Here is a 17,583-nt window from a genome sequence, read left to right on the forward strand (position 1 = left end):
AGCTTATTTTATTATAAACTAGGGTCGGCACCAGAATTCAAGGGTCGGTTGGGTAATCGGAACAACAGTTTTTTTTAGGCCTTGGGTTGTTCTTTTCCTGACTATAGTTTTCATTTTATCAATTATTAGTTCGAGTGTGTGTGTAAAAATACTGTTTCTAACACTTTCGAAACACATCAAATAATCTTCCTAACGGTGGACTAAAGATCAAAACACATACATCAAGTTTCATATGATATTCACAATAAAACATGTCTTATGAACTAAACTTTTGTCAATATTACCACTTCTTATACTTTTCCTTTGATATATGGACAATATGTTTGGAGACAATTATTGTTTGCTGTTTTTCATGGTTTGTGCAAGCAGAGACCATGTGGTTTCTTGTGCAAGTAAAGATTTCCTATCAAATGTACATGTGCTTTTTTTTTCTTTTAAATAAAAAATCAAATCAATTTACATATTAAACTCTCTACTTATAAAACCTGTCATGTTTTATCAAATAATTCTAAGTGTTAATGCACATTTTAAGTTGACAAGTATACACACTAAAAATACTGTCTTCTTTATCTTCTATTCTTTTAAGATGTTTTTAATTTTGTTACTAGGCACAAGTTTTAACACAACCATGTTTCTAATATTGTTTATAATGTCATAAAATGCACTTATGATAACTAACTTGTAAGCCAAGACTTGCTAAACACTGAGTCATGCCTAAACAAACAACGTTTAGCAATTTTAAGTGAATCATCATGAAGATATCAAATTACAAAACAATCAAATTTGGCAAATGACATATTAGCTACATTCAGATCTATTCGAAAAAAATCGAAAAACTTCGATGTAAACTTATACAGTTCACAGATAAACTTATACAGTTCACAGATAAACTTATACAGTTCACAGATCTGAATGCACTTCTCAACAGTCTTCACAACCTTAAGATATCCTTGGAAACACTGTAAGAGAAACCAGTGTTAAATGATATATCCAACATGGCTGACATGTCGGCCATCTTGAGAAATGGATCGACTGAATATTACAAAATATGTTAGTTTCCTGGAATTAAGATGGCCATAATCAACAGATAAGGGAAATACCAGGAGGTATTATCCAGGTAATTACACGCAGTGATAATATGTGACCTTGACCTTTCAAGTGACCTTTAAAAACAAGGACGTTCCTATTCATTCAGTTCTGTAAAGAATGGAAACAACAAATAGCACTGAAGAAATCAAGTCATTGAGTGGAATACACCAAATACATGCCTGGTACCAAATAGACACGACTGCAAACAATTCGTTCTCAAAATCAGTCAACAAATTATCAAAGAAAGAATGAGTGAATCTTTCTGTCATATCTTCCCTTATAAAAAACATCAAATTTCTGTTTTAAATAACAGCATCACAATCTGACATTCTAGAAAATCTACATAAGACCCCATTTCGCTCACAACATGATGAACATAAATAAATGAATGTACAATTTCAAAGCTTACTATCAAAATATAAATGACACATTTTCATACAGATCTGTTAAACGCAATATTATCACAGTAGTGTGTTCAAGTATATATACTTGATGAAAATATACATTTGTACATGTTTTTCTTTGGAATGTGCAAGCACAGGTGCGACTAGATATTGGGAAACAGTGGCGAGAAACCAGGACTTCATCTTCATAATCAATCTATAACTTTCCACACAGTTCTAAATACTGACATTTTGAAAATCTTCAAATTACTTATTGATAATTTCATAAGGTGCATAGATGTTTTAGACACCAGTTTGAGATGCTATAAGTCTAACAACTAATGTTCTATATACAAGCTATAAACAAATCATCACCATGATTCAGTAGTTCTGTGACCATGACTATAAAAGTAAGTAGTGCCACACAATCACTGTCTAGTTGTTCATGCATACAAAGAGTGTTAACGATATCTTGATACTAAAAATACTCATTATTTTCTCCCCCAAATTTTTATTTTATTTTTATTCTGAATTAGTTGTCATGAATCAATCAATCATTAGGCAAGCATTGGTACAAACAGAACTATACCTGACCATTCAAAATGATTTTCAACCTTTAAAAGTTCTGAAAATAGATCTGAAGATTCCAATGAATTCCGTCACTAAATATAATCATTTTTATCAAGGATTAAAGCATTTTTCATAATTATCTTCTATCAGTAACAAGGATTAATTTGGATTTCGAAAAATATGGTTATCCCATATAAGTCAGAACAATGTTTTAGAGATCAGTATTAATTAAATACACCATAACTTTATTTTATTCGACCGGGGTGTTTTTTAAGACAAAATTGCAACTAACATCAAAACTTCACAAATAATTAAACTTCAAATGCCTACAGTTTAACAAATGTTAAAAATTGGAGACATCCTTATTTCAAAAATTATAAATCAATCTATAACAATAGCACTTTTGCAGCACTTTTTGAAAAACAATTGTCACAGAATGTTTTTTTCAATAAATAACGTTTTCACATCTTGCTATACACAATAACTTCATCCTTACTAATACATTCTTACTATTTTCAGCAATTGTTTAACCATTTAACAGATTGACCATTGTAACCCAAAAATGAATTGGGATGTGCTAGCTCTAGTTCCCATAGATTCAAATGTATCATTTATATGTAATCATAATCACCTAAAACATTATTTGTCACTAAACGATATTTCCTGTAGTCCATCTCCCCGAACTAACAAAGACTGATAGTTATCTCCCCTACACATCAAACTAACATCAACATGTGCTGGCAAAACTTATTCATGCCTTGTACTATTCTCTTAAGTTCAACTTGGCAAGACATTTTGCAAGACACATGGCAAAAACATTACTCTGTCCAAGTAAAAATATTTCTTTACACCTGGGACAAGTTACCTCCCTTACAAATTGCAACCAGTTCTGGTTGTGATTCAAATCATTGCAGGAGTAACCTCCCCTGTGCACGTTCCTTCAGTCTGCCTGAGGCTTCTTCCAGTATGTCAAGTTAGAACTGGCTTCACTCTGTCGTGCTTTCTTGTGCAATACCTTGGCAGGCAACTCTCACAAGACTTCTTCTCCAACGTTTCTCACTGACCGTGTCAGGCCAGGGTCAACACCACAAATTTGGGACTGATGACGCAAGGGCTGTGTCCAAGTGCTGACCGCGATACAATCAGGATGAAGACATCGCTGGGATAGGATGGTGATATGACAACCATATGTGAGTATAACACCCTCCAGGGGTCAGGGGCCGACGTGTCATACGGTGTTCTTGAACATGATATTTGGCAGTGCATTCCGCCGCCTCCTCCACTGGCCCAGGTCTCGGGTCTGCTGCTTCAGATGCTGGACCCAAAGCCTAGTGTTGCTGCCTTCCTCTGCCTGAAAGTGGACATAATCATCATCATCACTAGCACCAACATCATCATCATCATCATCATCACAAGCACCCCCATTATCATCATCATCATCACTAGCACCATCATCATAATTATAAATATCATCTTCATCACATCACTAGCACCATCATCATAATTATAAATATCATCTTCATCATCACTAGCACCATCATCATAATTATAAATATCATCTTCATCATTATCATCACTAGCACCATGATGACATCATCACCTTCATCATCACTAGCACCAACATCATCAGTACCACCACCAGCACCCCCACTATCATCATCATCATCATCATCATTATTATCATCACTAGCACCACCACCATCATCATCATCCTGATCCTGTCTCCATTTCCTTCCTTTTGTATACATGATTTGTTCTGTTATTGTCACATGTAGCTTGCTGGTTCATGTATTTACTCATCCTACAAAGGCACGGGTGTGATTCCCAACATTTCTCATGTTACTGGAATATTGCGTAACCCCAATCTCACTCACTCAGTAACAGATAGTGTGATAATAAATTCCCATGTTCCCCTGGTAAGGAAAGGTTCAGACCCTATTGTTGCATGCAAAAGTCTACAAAATAATACCAGGTGGTCAGGCTCTATAACTATAATCATTAATTGCTCATGTTTTAGTCAAAGGTTTGCGTGGTCCTGACTCAATATCTAACAGTCACAATGAACTAGCTATACCAACACTGACACAAAACACATTCACCCATGACAGTATGATACTCAACTCTTGACTATTGCCAAACCAGCATAGAAGCACATGTAGGTAGTCTTACCTTAAAGACCAGAGCCTCTCGCCCCCACTCATGGAGTTCAAACACTTCATCATAGTCTTGGTCGACTGTCACCACACACTTGTCCAGCATCAGAGGGTCCTGCAATGAAAACATGAGCCTCAACAACATGTAGTCCAAGTCCAAGGCTTCTTGTACAGAAGCAAGGGTGAGCCAGGCAGTTCTATGGCTGAGTGTTAAAATGAGGTCAGATTTCATCCAAATTAGCATTGTGATATCTTGATGAAGGAAGAGTGAGTGAGTGAGTTTAGTTTTACATCGCTTTTAGCAATACAAGCAATATCACGGTGGGGACACCAGTAATGGGCTTGACACATTGTATGCATGTGGGGAATCGAACCAAGGAATTCAGTGTGACAACCAAACGCTTTAACTGCTATGCTACCCCACCCTTCTAGTGAATGCTTGGTTTTACTTTATGTAAATGTGTTGTTTAAATTTCCCAGAATTCAGGACCAAATAATTGTTTTGCCCAATTTGCCTGCCAAATGCATTTATTTCAGAATCACAAATAGATCCCTGAACTGATGAGAATGGGTGAGTGAGTTTAGTTTTACGCCGCACTCAGCAATATTTCAGCTACATGGCGGTGGTCTGCAAATAATTGAGTCATGACCAGACAATTCAGTGATCAACAGCATGAGCATCGATCTACACAATTGGGATACGATGACGTGTCAACCAAGTCAGCGAGCCTCTTAGTCACCTCTTACGACAAGCATGGGTTACTGAAGATCAATTCTAACCCGGATCTTCACGGGTAGAGCTGATGAGAAGAACGCTAACAACTATCACTCACCCTGACAGGCTGGTACTTCCCATTCTTCTCCCTGATGAGCACCACGGCAGCCTGCTGGACGAAGCTCGGCCTTGGGAACACCAAGTTGTGTTCACGATCTCGTCTCTCATGCTTTGCCTGCACAAATAGATCATACATGTTAAACCACAACACACACTGAATCCTGATCCCGATTATTTTTCGCGTTTAACTGGCCTATAACCAACTCTCTTAGTGCTAAGAATACGACTCCCAAACTTCACCAAAGAACACTTTCAGGAATGGATTCCATGTCAACTTTTGGTTTACATATTATCAAATCTCCTCTTCTCCTAACAACCAGCCCACCTAGATTTTCATAACAAGCACATTTAAACACATCTATCATTATCTTTCTGACAGAGAACTGGTCAGTACTTAAAGGCCAGGGTCAAGTCTGAACCACCATGGCATGTACCAAGCTGAAAGAATTGCTTGCTCAAACAACAGAGCCTTGTTTGAAAAAGCCATATTAGTGCTAGATTATTGTAACTCCTCCTTTAATCCAGACTAAGATGGTTTTGCTCAACTGGCACCAGATTATGGTGATGGCAAGGGAGTAGGGTTAATAGCAAATTCAGAAATATTTCAGCAACATCACAAAACTTTTCTTATCAGTATTAAATCTTCCAATATAAGTTTCTGATTGCAACAGGTAGATAGTTCATCATATCAGTTCCCCATTTATGAAATTATTTACCAAAAATCTCCAGATTTCAATATTTGTCTGCTCTTATGAGCACTATGGTACTTAGAGCTAATTCTACTCTAGGGTATCTTAGCGCTAATGGACAATGCTATCATGCAGCATTCAGTACCCAACAGCAATTTAGCTCACCTGGCCAAGGGTAAGAAGTATTCCATGTATAGTTGTGAACTTGAGATTCTTGCACCTCTTGGCAGCCCAAGTGTGATCTGTGGGTGTGGCGTACAGCAAGCGGCTCGTGATCAGGTCATTTGCCTCCTTCTTGTTCCAACCCAGGACCTCCAGGGCGACCTGAATGAATAACAGTTTCTTATAGCCCTGGATCCATACATTCATTCAGACTTCTCTGAACCACAATATTTTCCCTCACGCCCATCCCCTCCTAACTCACTGGGGCTCCTATTCAATTTAAATGGGATTATTTGTTTCCATCAAAGTTATATATTCAGACACTAAGCATTAGTCATCTATTCATGAGATAAATGCCTTTAGATTCATCATTTGAGGAAAGTCATAACACCAGACTTCAGTTCCAAACAGACTACTGGTTTCAGATATTTATAAACCAACTATTGATTAAAACGAATTTACGTTCCGTATTATCCAGAATAATGATAATAATATCCATACCAAAACAATCAAGTTACGATATTGAAATTTGAATTTAAATTTAAATTAATTCTAAAGACTTGAGTCAAAATGACCTTGAAATAACTTACCCTGTTGACTTCAATCTTCTCGGTAAGGCTGTACCTGCGAGACTGGGAACGCTTCCTCTTAATTCGGAAACTGCCAGATCCTGTCAACTTGGTTTTCTGTGAAAACACAGACACGACAATATTTTAATGCCTGACAAAAATAACCATACTTTTTTATTGCATCACGTGTCCAAAGGACCATTGGCGTCAACCATATCCATTGGAAACGAAATATATCTACTGTCATAACAAACTGGATCGAAGAAGCCCTCAAACAAATCTGATTAAATTATAGATTTTTCAAAAAAACATTGTTTCTTGGGGTTTCAGTGAAATGTCTGTAAAATGTTAGTGCAGCTGATTAGTTTTTTCACAATGTTTCTGACGTCAAGCTTTGATCTAGTTAATGAAAATGCTCAAATCCTCACAGCATTGATGTGCTCTAGAATGTCTTCAATCTTGCCCTGAGCCATCTTGATATCTTCCTTGTCAGTGTGGAGAGACGGAGTGGACTTGTACAGGCGGCTGAGGAGGAGAGGGTACCTGCAACAACGCCACACAAACCCTGAACACATGGGAACCTTCAACTGATTCTATACAAGCCATTTTACTGATACAATTAGTGTACCATATCCAGAGGCCAACACTTTTTAGACGGAGTCCACAGTTTCTGTAACCGTGATGCTGACAGAGTTGGTCTTTATTGTCATGACGTTATAGATATTCATCAGCAATTATGGCACCCTCATCACCAATTTACTGAATTCAGAAATGCATGGATTAGAGGTGGTCCATTCTTTCCTGAAATTCTTTTTGGAATGAGTGAGTTTAATCAGCCATTTCTCAGCCATATCTTTGCCATTTAAGTTCAACACAGGAATAACTAGTTTTGTTTGTATCTTTACTCTCTCTCAACCATTCCTTACTATCAAACGGCCATTCCTTACTATCAAGCGACCCATTCCTTACTATCACTTGGCGGCCATTCCTTACTATCACTAGCGGCATTCCTTACTATCATTCCCTTATCAAGCCCATTCCTTACTATCCAGTGGCCATTCCTTACTATCAAGTGGCCATTCCTTACTATCACTTTCGGCCATTCCTTACTATCAAGGCCATTCCTTACTAGCACTTGGCCATTCCTTACTATCACTCTCGGCCATTCCTTACTATCCACAAAGGCGGCCATTCCTTACTATCAAAGCGGCCATTCCTTACTATCCTCAGCCATTCCCTACTATCACTTGGCCATTCCTTACTATCACCTTCGGCCATTCCTTACTTCATCACTTGCCATTCCTTACTATCACTCAAGCCCATTTCCTTACTATCATTGCCATTCTTTACTATCACTACTATCACTATACTATCGCCATTCCTTACTATCACTCGGCCATTCCTATCACTATCACTCAGAACTATCATTCCTTACTATCACTCGCGGCCATTCCTTACTATCCTTTACTATTCCTTACTATCACTCCGTTCCTTACTATCACTTTCGGCCATTCCTTACCATTACTATCAACTATCAGGCCATTCCTTACTATCACTTCACTCCCATTCCTTTACTACTATCACTTGGCCATTCCTTACTTAACTATCACTTTCGGCACTATCGCCATTCCTTCTTTACTATCACTCAGCCATTCCTTACTATCACTTTCGCCATTCCTACTATCACTCATTCGGCCATTCCTTACTATCACTCACTCCATTCCTTATCACTTCTTTACTATCACTGCCATTCCTTACTATCACTTTCGGCCATTCTTTACTCATCACTCGGCCATTCCTTACTATCACTTCGGCTTCCTTTCTATCTTTACTATCATCACTCCTTACTATCACTATCACATTACTAACTATCACTTTCGGCCATTCTTTACTATCACTTTCGGCCATTCCTTACTATCCTTTCGGCCATTCCTTACTATCACAAGACATTACCTTACTATCACTCACTCGGCCATTCTTTACATTCTTTTACTATCACTCGCCATTCCTTACTATCACTCAGACATTACTAACTATCACTCGGCCATTCTTTACTATCACTCGGCCATTCCTTACTATCACTCAGCCATTCTTTACTATCACTCGGCCATTCCTTACCATCACTCCGCCATTCCTTACTAAAAAGTGCCTCAACAAAAAGATGTGTTAAGAAAGAGTTCCTCACTTCATGATTCTCTGGACCGGCACCATGAGGAAGGACTTCAGATGCATACGTCGCAGGAGGAAGTTGTCACGCTGCATGACCTGGAGGAAGGTGTGAAGAAGTTCTTTCTCCTTCTCGATCTGCTCCAAGGACTGGGAGGCCTGGCCCTAGAAAGGAAGGACACAAATCTGACTCCTTGTCACACAGTCAGCAAAATCTCAGTAATGTAAACTGGGAGCTGTCAGGGGATACTTCATCCAGAATTGGTCTTCAGTAACCCATGCTTGTCGTAAGAGGTGACTAACGGGATCGGGTGGTCAGGCTCGCTGGCTTGGTTGACACATGTCATCATATCCCAATTGTGTAGATCGATGCTCATGCTGTTGATCACTGGATTGCCTAGTCCAGACTTGATTATTTACAGACCGCTGCCATATAGCTGGAATATTGCTGAGTGCGGCGTAAAGCAAACTCACTCACTCACTCAACAGAAATTGAAAGTTTAGTAAATAACTGGAGTTCAACTAGTGTTTGATATTATAAGCAATCTCCCACGCCTTTGGCATGCAATGACTTACTATGAACCACAGCGTCTAACCACCTGACGCCTTTACCTGTCATTTACCATGAGAATAGGTTGAGAACCTAGCCTCTATCAATTCATCTTAAGAACTGCAGATTCAAACAGGAAAACAAAAACATCTGATCTTCATCAAACTTCAAATATCTTGTATCCTAAACCTACCTGGTTGACGCAGTAGTTTTCAAATGCTAGAAACATGCTGGATGACTCAACAAACAGGTTTCCGATACACACACTGGAGAGGTTCTGAAACAAACAAAAATAGTGTCACAAATTCCATTCATTCTTCTTCTTATTATCATTTTCTTCAAATCCAATGATGATGTCACAGCGGAAATAACAGGAATAGGCTCAGGCAAACTGGAAGCCACATCAAGTCTAAATTTAAGACGTGTAAACTCATTTTGTTTGCCTGCTACTGAAAGTTTCTGATGACGATCAGTAACATCCTGACAACTCTGATTCTGAATGCCCATTTTATGCATGTACTGATTACATGGACTTGACAACTAGCTCAACCGACTACTGGTCATTAGTGGGTTGAGCAAGTATTTTAGACACTGACCACTGCAATTCACCTTGGATACACTACCATTATTTATAATCTTGCATAAAAACAACATTGGTTTTGCTTTAGAAATCAATATGATTGTTTCTTCACATCTGCCTGTTATGGTGTCTACAAGGCCATAACATTATTTATTTATAGTTTTAAAAATTGGAAGGTATTTAATTTGATATTTATTTCTGATGTTCAGACTAGAAGATGAATATCAACGTCTGAGCAAGCCATGATAAATCCCTATGAAAAGTCCAGACAGTGAATTTGATTTTACAAACAAAAGTACATTTAGATCTCTTAAGGATATCCATGGGAAAGCTTCCCAACAAAAACATTATCCTTGCAATTATCCAAAGTTTATAGTTATAGACTTACTCAATAACAAGTACAACAAGTGGAAAACCTTCCCTTCATGTTGTAAATGGAAGTGACAAAACCCTTTCCACGTTCACAAGAAATCTCTGCCAAAAGCAGAGTTGATTGTACAGTTGTGCCTATATCATGAGCAGATATTTGTTTCAGCAGTATCACAGCTGTATGATGTTGTTTGTAAACAAATCAGATCTCAACCAGACAATCCAATGATTGTCACATGCGATCTACGATGACAGAGCATGTGTTTATGAATCACTATGAAATAGTGATGATACCAGGTGTTCGCGAAAAGGTGAACTCAAAATAGTATGTATACCTAATTTCTAATTCATATTTACAAAAACATATTTATGTGGCAAACACATCAATCAATCCATCCAAGTGAGCCTATCTGTTTATTCCTTAATCATGTGTAATCCTGACTCCACCCAACGTAACATACACTGACACACTGCAACCAAGCCCATTATGATCTAGACTGATGCGGAATTACTACAACTTATGTTGTTTAAGCCCCACTCAATCAGCTCAGACGGCTGATGATAGAGCTTCCTTCACTTATCACAGTTTCTAGTAATACTTCTCAGTCGATATACATCAGATTGTACCCATCTAATCCTTCATTCTCCCTGTCAACAACATGCACCCGTACTAGTGAGGAGCACTTTACACCTACACTGGCTCACGGTGATGTTGCTGTGGAGTGATGAATATTTATTCTTGTTCTCTTTGTTGTAGTTTAATGCCAGTCTGCATTATTCAAGCCACTATCTGCAGTACTGACATAATATGTGTCTTGCATGTGTCCTGTATGTTTGATGCATGTGTCTTGCATGTGTCCTGTATGTTTGATGCATGTGCCTTGCATGTGCCCTGTATGTTTGATGCATGTGTCTTGCATGTGTCCTGTATGTGTCTGTCATATGTCCTGTATGTTTGATGCATGTGTCTTGCATGTGCCCTGTATGTTTGATGCCTGTGTCTTGCATGTGCCCTGTATGTTTGATGCATGTGTCTTGCATGTGCCCTGTATGTTTGATGCATGTGTCCTGTATGTGTCTGTCATATGTCCTGTATGTTTGATGCATGTGTCTTCATGTGCCCTGTATGTTTGATGCATGTGTGCCCTTGGATGTGTCTTGCATGTGCCCTGTATGTTTGATGCCTGTGTCTTGGATGTGTCTGGCATGTGCCCTGTACGTTTGATGCATGTGTCTTGCAAGTGCCCTCTATGTGCCTTGCATGTGTCTTGTATGATTGATGAATGTGTCTTGTTTAGGTCCTGTACATGTATGGACCTAAGCATGTGTCTTGAACACTTCCTGCATGTGTCTTGCTTATGTTCTACATGTGTCCTGCTTATTATGCCCTGTATGTCTCAAACATTCCTTCCCCCATGTATTTCTCACTACTATTTGCGGTGTCTCATATACATGACCATGTCTAGTCCAGCTAGATAGAAGTAAGATTCACCATGCTAAATAAGCAAACAACTGAAGCATGTAAATTAGAAAACCTATCCTGATCAGATTTCATTTGATGCATGTCCTCTGGTCGTATTTACTGGTCAAACTGATTTGTCTCCTCTCCCAAGTCTACCAGCAGGCAATGAATTATTTCAGTACATCTGTCCCCTATATCCATTCATCAGTCATCAAGCCAGTCCCCGGGGATACTATAAATAGTTTGTCCACGGCTTAGAATATCACCACAACAAATCAGAATCAATACATCGGAAGCTTTTCAGGATCTTGGCATGTCTATATATAGCATGTTATGTTATTGCCATTCCTGCGAGTCTTGTTATTGGTCATTTCCTGACATCCCCATATGATGGTTCCTTGGATGTCGATCGAATGTGACATTTCAATGTTTGGAAACTCATTCTGGGCAGAAGCGAATGCTTGTTGATATAATATTGACAGTGACAAAAGAATTTCATGTCAAATATATCCCTACTCCCATTTATTGAAACTGATGGTAAAAGACAAAGACGTCATGAATATTCCTACCTATTCATCCCAAATGATAATGATTGAACCTCTGTGGCACAGTCCAAGTCAGCCAACTTTGCATATTTCCAAAATGCACAAAATTTATAATCACTCCCTTCAACTATAACTGCAGATTAAATCTAAATCTCATCTACACACACTGTTAAAAGTCCAAATGGCAATGAATCCTGATTGCTCAAACCATGTAAGGTTGTCTAAATAACCACAACCACAATCAAATCAAGCAATCCATCTAACTCATGTAAAATGTGGTTGCCTGTTGTCACATGGTCCTCAAAAGCACTGCACAGAGTTGTGTCCCTTACATGTGTCAGGAACCTATGATCAACATTTCCAGGTCCAATTTGCCTTAAGGTTGTCATCACCACAGAGATGCCAGTGTAAGACTTGAATCAGATCTTGTCCTCCCACGTCAAGTTAGTCTGTCTCACAGTACCTGAACCACATTATTTTCCCTTCTGCCATGTTTTTCTGCAATGCTAAAGCCCTAAACGAAGCAAGTTCATAATTCGTCAAGGTCAGATTCTCCCTTCTCACTGGGCTCCTTTTCAATTTAAAATGAATTGTTTGTTTCTATTAAAAAATAATATATATTCAGAGACTAAGCGTTAATCTAACATCAAGTTGACAAGCTGTGATTCAGCTGAAACACTGTTCAAAGCGACATTAACAGATATTAAGCCGAAACCACTTGCTTCATTACTCAAGCCCATTATTCTAAGACTCGGTGTCCAGTACCTGACATTGTTATTCTCCTCTACCAATCAGATCCAAATCAATGAAATTACAGTCCATTCCATACAATAACAAAAGCAGACCTGTCAAACCTGTCTGTAATGAAATGTAAACAAAATAATAACTACCAGTTACATTAAATAAAATATGATTCATACAGACTGTTATTGGCATTCATTACATTGAGAAAAGACAATATGGATATTTCTTCCGCCCCGTCATGTCTGATGTCATCTGAGTGGAGATAGGGTAGCCTAGTGGTTAAGGAGTTCGCTTGTCGAAGACCCGGGTTCGAATCCCCACATGGGTACAATGTGTGAAGCCCATTTCTGGTGTCCCCCACTTTGATATTGCTGGAATATTGCTAAAAGCAGCATAAAACCAAACTCACTCTCTCTCCCTGATGTCATCAGTTAATGATAACTGCTTTTTAATACTATCTTAGTGAAAAGCGATACTGGCATGTTTTTGACTTCATGACATAATAGCTTTGAAACCATGCTGGAACTATTTGAGTATGCAAGCAAGGTTTTACATTGATTTTATTAAAGAGACATCACAGCAGAGTACACTAGAATTGTGCCTCACACATTCTATCAATATGGAGAAATGAAACTGCGTCTTGGTCGTGATGAACAAAAGCTTTAAGCACTATACCCCATTCATGATCATAGGATACCTATACCCCTAAGGGATGTGACTCCGTCCAGCAAATTGTGGCACCTTAAATGACTTGGCGACCTATGCACCTATAATTTTATGATTACAGTATCAATCTTGCCACTAAAGTCCCCTAAATACAGTAAGTGAGAGCCACAGTTTCGCACAGCTAGGTCAGTGTTTGAAATAGATAAGTAAAGTAGGCGACAATCCAATTACTGTCATCAATTCAGTGCCATGGTATTAACATTGTACACAAAGGCTCCGAGGAAGGCCTGTGTCACTCACTCTCTTGACAATCGCGTACATTGCATGGGTGATATATATTTCATTTTCTAAAACTGAAAACTTTATCGCTTGTTAATTGAGTGTACAAGATTTTTTTCGGCAAAACTCACAGAATTCCATGTTTGTCAAGGTGGTTTGTGTATAATCAAGATCTGATTGACTGATCAGCTATATTAATAACCTCTGTCCAAATAATGAATGTGTATATCACTCAGTGGATCAATGTACATTCATATTTCATTCAAAGCTTCCTGGGGAGAATACAAACCAAGCTGCTTGGTGTCTAAGGTTCTGAATTCAGTCTCATCCTACCGGGTACCCATCCACTGTATGATGACTGTGGTGACAACCTATCCATCTTATCAGTGGGTGAGTTGGGTTTTACACCGCATTTAGCAATATTCCAGCAATATCACAGTGTGGGACACCAGAAATGGGCTTCACACATTGTACCCATGTGGGGAATTGAACCCAGGTTTTCAGCGTAACAAGAGAACGCTGTACCACAAGGCTACCCCTCACCTCATAGGTGAATGACCTTAAAATATGTGGAGAGATTCCCGACAGATAATCTATGGTTGAAACAACAGTGACATCATAGATGTATTACAGCAGACAAAAGCCAATCAGATTTACTTCATACAGCTAAGTTAGTTAGTCTTGCTAACAGCCAGCCAGGAAACGAAACCATGGCACACCATGAATAGAATCAGCAAGACAAAGCAGCCGGTACGATCGGCACGCTAAACATAGTGTAACCTGTTAGGACAAGGCAACTGAGTTCTGTACAATAAAGAGTCTACTAATGAGATCCCGTCCAGAACATTATATAAGACGAGAACCATGACATCAGGCATCTGGGTCTTATATACCAGCTTTACATAACTCGTTTCCCTATTTCTTGTCGTTTGTTAGTAAATTATAAATAACTCCCAATATGGGAGAAGATTCAAACTGTCAGGACACTAGATATAGTAATGAATCTGTTGTTCCTAGTCACTGACTGTGACATCAATGTCCAAAGTGTTTAAGTACATTTCTCAGCATGTTGCAGTGCATTAATTAAGAGTGAGTGAGTTTAGTTTTACACCACTTTTAGCAATATTCCAGCAATATCAGTGGGGGGACACCAGAAATGGGCTTCACATGCATAGTGTGTTGTATACATTTCGACACGTGGCCAGGACCAAAAATATTTTCTTATACCTGTCAGTTCAGTGGGGTAGCCTAGTGGTTAAAGTGTTTGCTTGCCACGCTGAAGACCCAGGTTCGATTCCCCACATGTGTACAATGCATGGAACACATTTCTGGTGTCCCCTGCCATGATATTGCTGGAATATTGCTAAAATCGGTGTAAAACTAAATTCACTCATTATATTAATGTTCAGTATAGTCTACTGTAGTTCCACTTGTCATTATAGAAACTAATGGCCTCATCATCTGTGGCTTGTTGATGCACTTGTGTCCACAGGTGTGTCTGGAAACTCTGAACAGGATGTTCAAATCCAAAATTTACAGCTAATGCGTTCGTTTTTTTAATTAGATTAAGCGGTCTTTTATCGATGATAAAGGACTGCAAAATTGAAAACAGAAATGCTTTATCTCCTAATTTGAACCCATGATCATGTCTTCATTGATGTATGTAAAAACAAAAGAGTTTGAATCTTATATTCTGGTTTGTTAGCACCAAACAATGTCCTAAGGTTCAGCAAGACCTGTGTCACTCTGAATTGGACTTTTGATCAAATTGCAGTGTTGTTGGTGACGTTCCTACCTCCTCGTTGTTGTTGGCGGCAGTGGCCACCTCGTTCTGCAGCTTGTGTAGGAACTGCTCGTTGACCTGTATCAGCTCGTGCAGGTTGGCGAACACCACTTCCAGCTGGTCACTGGTCAGCATGACATTCTGCTTCATTGGTGTGTAGAACTCCTGGAAACAGAAGACATCAGGGTCAATATTCTAATATATGTACACAATAGAGTCAACTAACTCAGGTATTATGAAACTGCAAATTTCTGAGCCTCTTATTTCTTAACAAACTAGTGCATATGAAACTTCCAAGTCATAAAATATCCTAAATGTTGCTTTGAACAGTTCATAACGGCAAGTCTGCTTCTTGAAGGAACAAAGTCTAGATTGGACTAAGTATGTGACTTTTACCACTTGGAAAGAACAAGGAAAGTGGGTATTATTCTGATGAGCCAATGACCATGATCTTACATCTGAACTCTGAACAGGGTATAATGGCATGCATTATGTATGAACAGTGCCATGAACCTTACACATCATCATCATCATCATCACTATTATCATCATCAACATCATCACTAGTACTACTACCACCACCAATGCAACATCATCATCATCATCATCATCATCATCATCATCATCATCATCATCATCATCACTATTATCATCATCAACATCATCACTAGCATACTACTACCACCACCAATGCAACATACCACCACCACCATTGCATCATCATCATCATCATCATCATCATCATCATCATCACTATTATCATCATCATCATCATCATCATCATCACTGGTACTACCACCACCACCATCATCATCACTATTATCATCATCATCATCATCATCATCACTGGTACTACTACCACCACCAATGCAACATCATCATCATCATCATCATCATCATCATCATCATCACTATTATTATCATCATCAACATCATCACTAGTACTACTACCACCACCAATGCAACATCATTATCATCATCATCATCATCTGTTTTATCAGTTGAAATATTAGTACATACATCTCTGAGAATCTTCAGATCTCTTCCATAGCTGATTTCCGTTTCCACTATTTCCTGAATCGTCTCCCTCCTCTCGCTGCGCATACTGAGACAGCAGGGGCAAGGGGGAGGCACATCTTCATCAGGGGCCAGCTGTGGGGGCATCGCCCGGGGGTTGCAGTCAGGGCAAGGAATATTCTGAAAAACAGAAAGAAAAAAACTATTAGTTACACAGCTGATCACAGAGACCATGTGACCCAGGTTCAGAGTGAGACTGCAAACGGGCAGTATTTTCAACCCCTGACTTCACCTAATAGAGTCGATGACCATGTTCACACAGTCTTGACTTGAGTACCTGGTTTAGAGATGGCCTCAAAACCAAAAGGAAAAAAGTCTTCATTAGTTTGGCTGAAGGGGTCGTTGTCGGCATAGGTACTACAGATACGTACCCCAGGTACGTTTCTGTATACAGATATGTACCCTAAAAAAAGTCAAAATACAGAAACGTACCCAGTACCCTAAAAGGCGGACGAGTCCATATTCTGCAATCCAAACCGAAACCGCACGTAGTTGTTCCCGTTCAACTGATTCCGAGTGGTATTCATGTGTATTGCGAAATATCCGTTACTGTGTATTCTCATTACTTACATAATGGACCCGGGAAGGTCCGGGTTAGAATAAACCTGGTCTGGTCCAGACTCGATTATTTACAGACCGCCGCCGTATAGCTGGAACACTGCTGTGTGCGGCGTAAAACTAAACTCACTCACTCACTTACATAACACAATCAAATATACAACAGTATGACAGTTCCGATCAAGAATACGACACAATGCTAATGGAATCATCCTAGGGTACGTTTCTGTATTTTCATTATGGCCAGGGTAGTACCCGTGCCGACGACCCCTTCAGCATTAGTTTGTGCAGAGATTTATGGTCTATAAGGTTTGTGCAATTTGCAACGCTCTTCAAAGAATGGTATTTGTCTTT

The 17,583-nt window shown here is 39.0% G+C and overlaps 1 protein-coding gene across 3 annotated transcripts in view; it reads right to left on the reverse strand.

Annotated features, from left to right (window-relative positions):
- Nucleotides 1-2,402: 2,402 nt before the first annotated feature.
- The window catches only part of LOC124291134, a 118,041-nt gene continuing 102,860 nt past the window's right edge, over nt 2,403-17,583 (reverse strand). For all 3 annotated transcript variants that reach the window (XM_046728045.1, XM_046728044.1, XM_046728046.1), the window contains exons 7-16: nt 16,615-16,791; nt 15,607-15,759; nt 9,360-9,443; nt 8,636-8,781; nt 6,879-6,993; nt 6,472-6,567; nt 5,885-6,043; nt 5,029-5,145; nt 4,212-4,310; nt 2,403-3,393 (exon numbers count right to left, since the gene is read on the reverse strand). In XM_046728045.1, coding sequence (XP_046584001.1) covers nt 3,271-3,393; nt 4,212-4,310; nt 5,029-5,145; nt 5,885-6,043; nt 6,472-6,567; nt 6,879-6,993; nt 8,636-8,781; nt 9,360-9,443; nt 15,607-15,759; nt 16,615-16,791 — 1,269 coding nt within the window. In that variant the 3' untranslated portion in view covers nt 2,403-3,270. The remainder of the gene's footprint in view (nt 3,394-4,211; nt 4,311-5,028; nt 5,146-5,884; nt 6,044-6,471; nt 6,568-6,878; nt 6,994-8,635; nt 8,782-9,359; nt 9,444-15,606; nt 15,760-16,614; nt 16,792-17,583) is intronic.

The sequence above is a fragment of the Haliotis rubra genome, unplaced genomic scaffold (genome assembly GCF_003918875.1).
Source record: "Haliotis rubra isolate DU_JTF1 unplaced genomic scaffold, ASM391887v1 Scf483, whole genome shotgun sequence".
In the NCBI taxonomy this organism is placed as follows: domain Eukaryota; kingdom Metazoa; phylum Mollusca; class Gastropoda; order Lepetellida; family Haliotidae; genus Haliotis; species Haliotis rubra.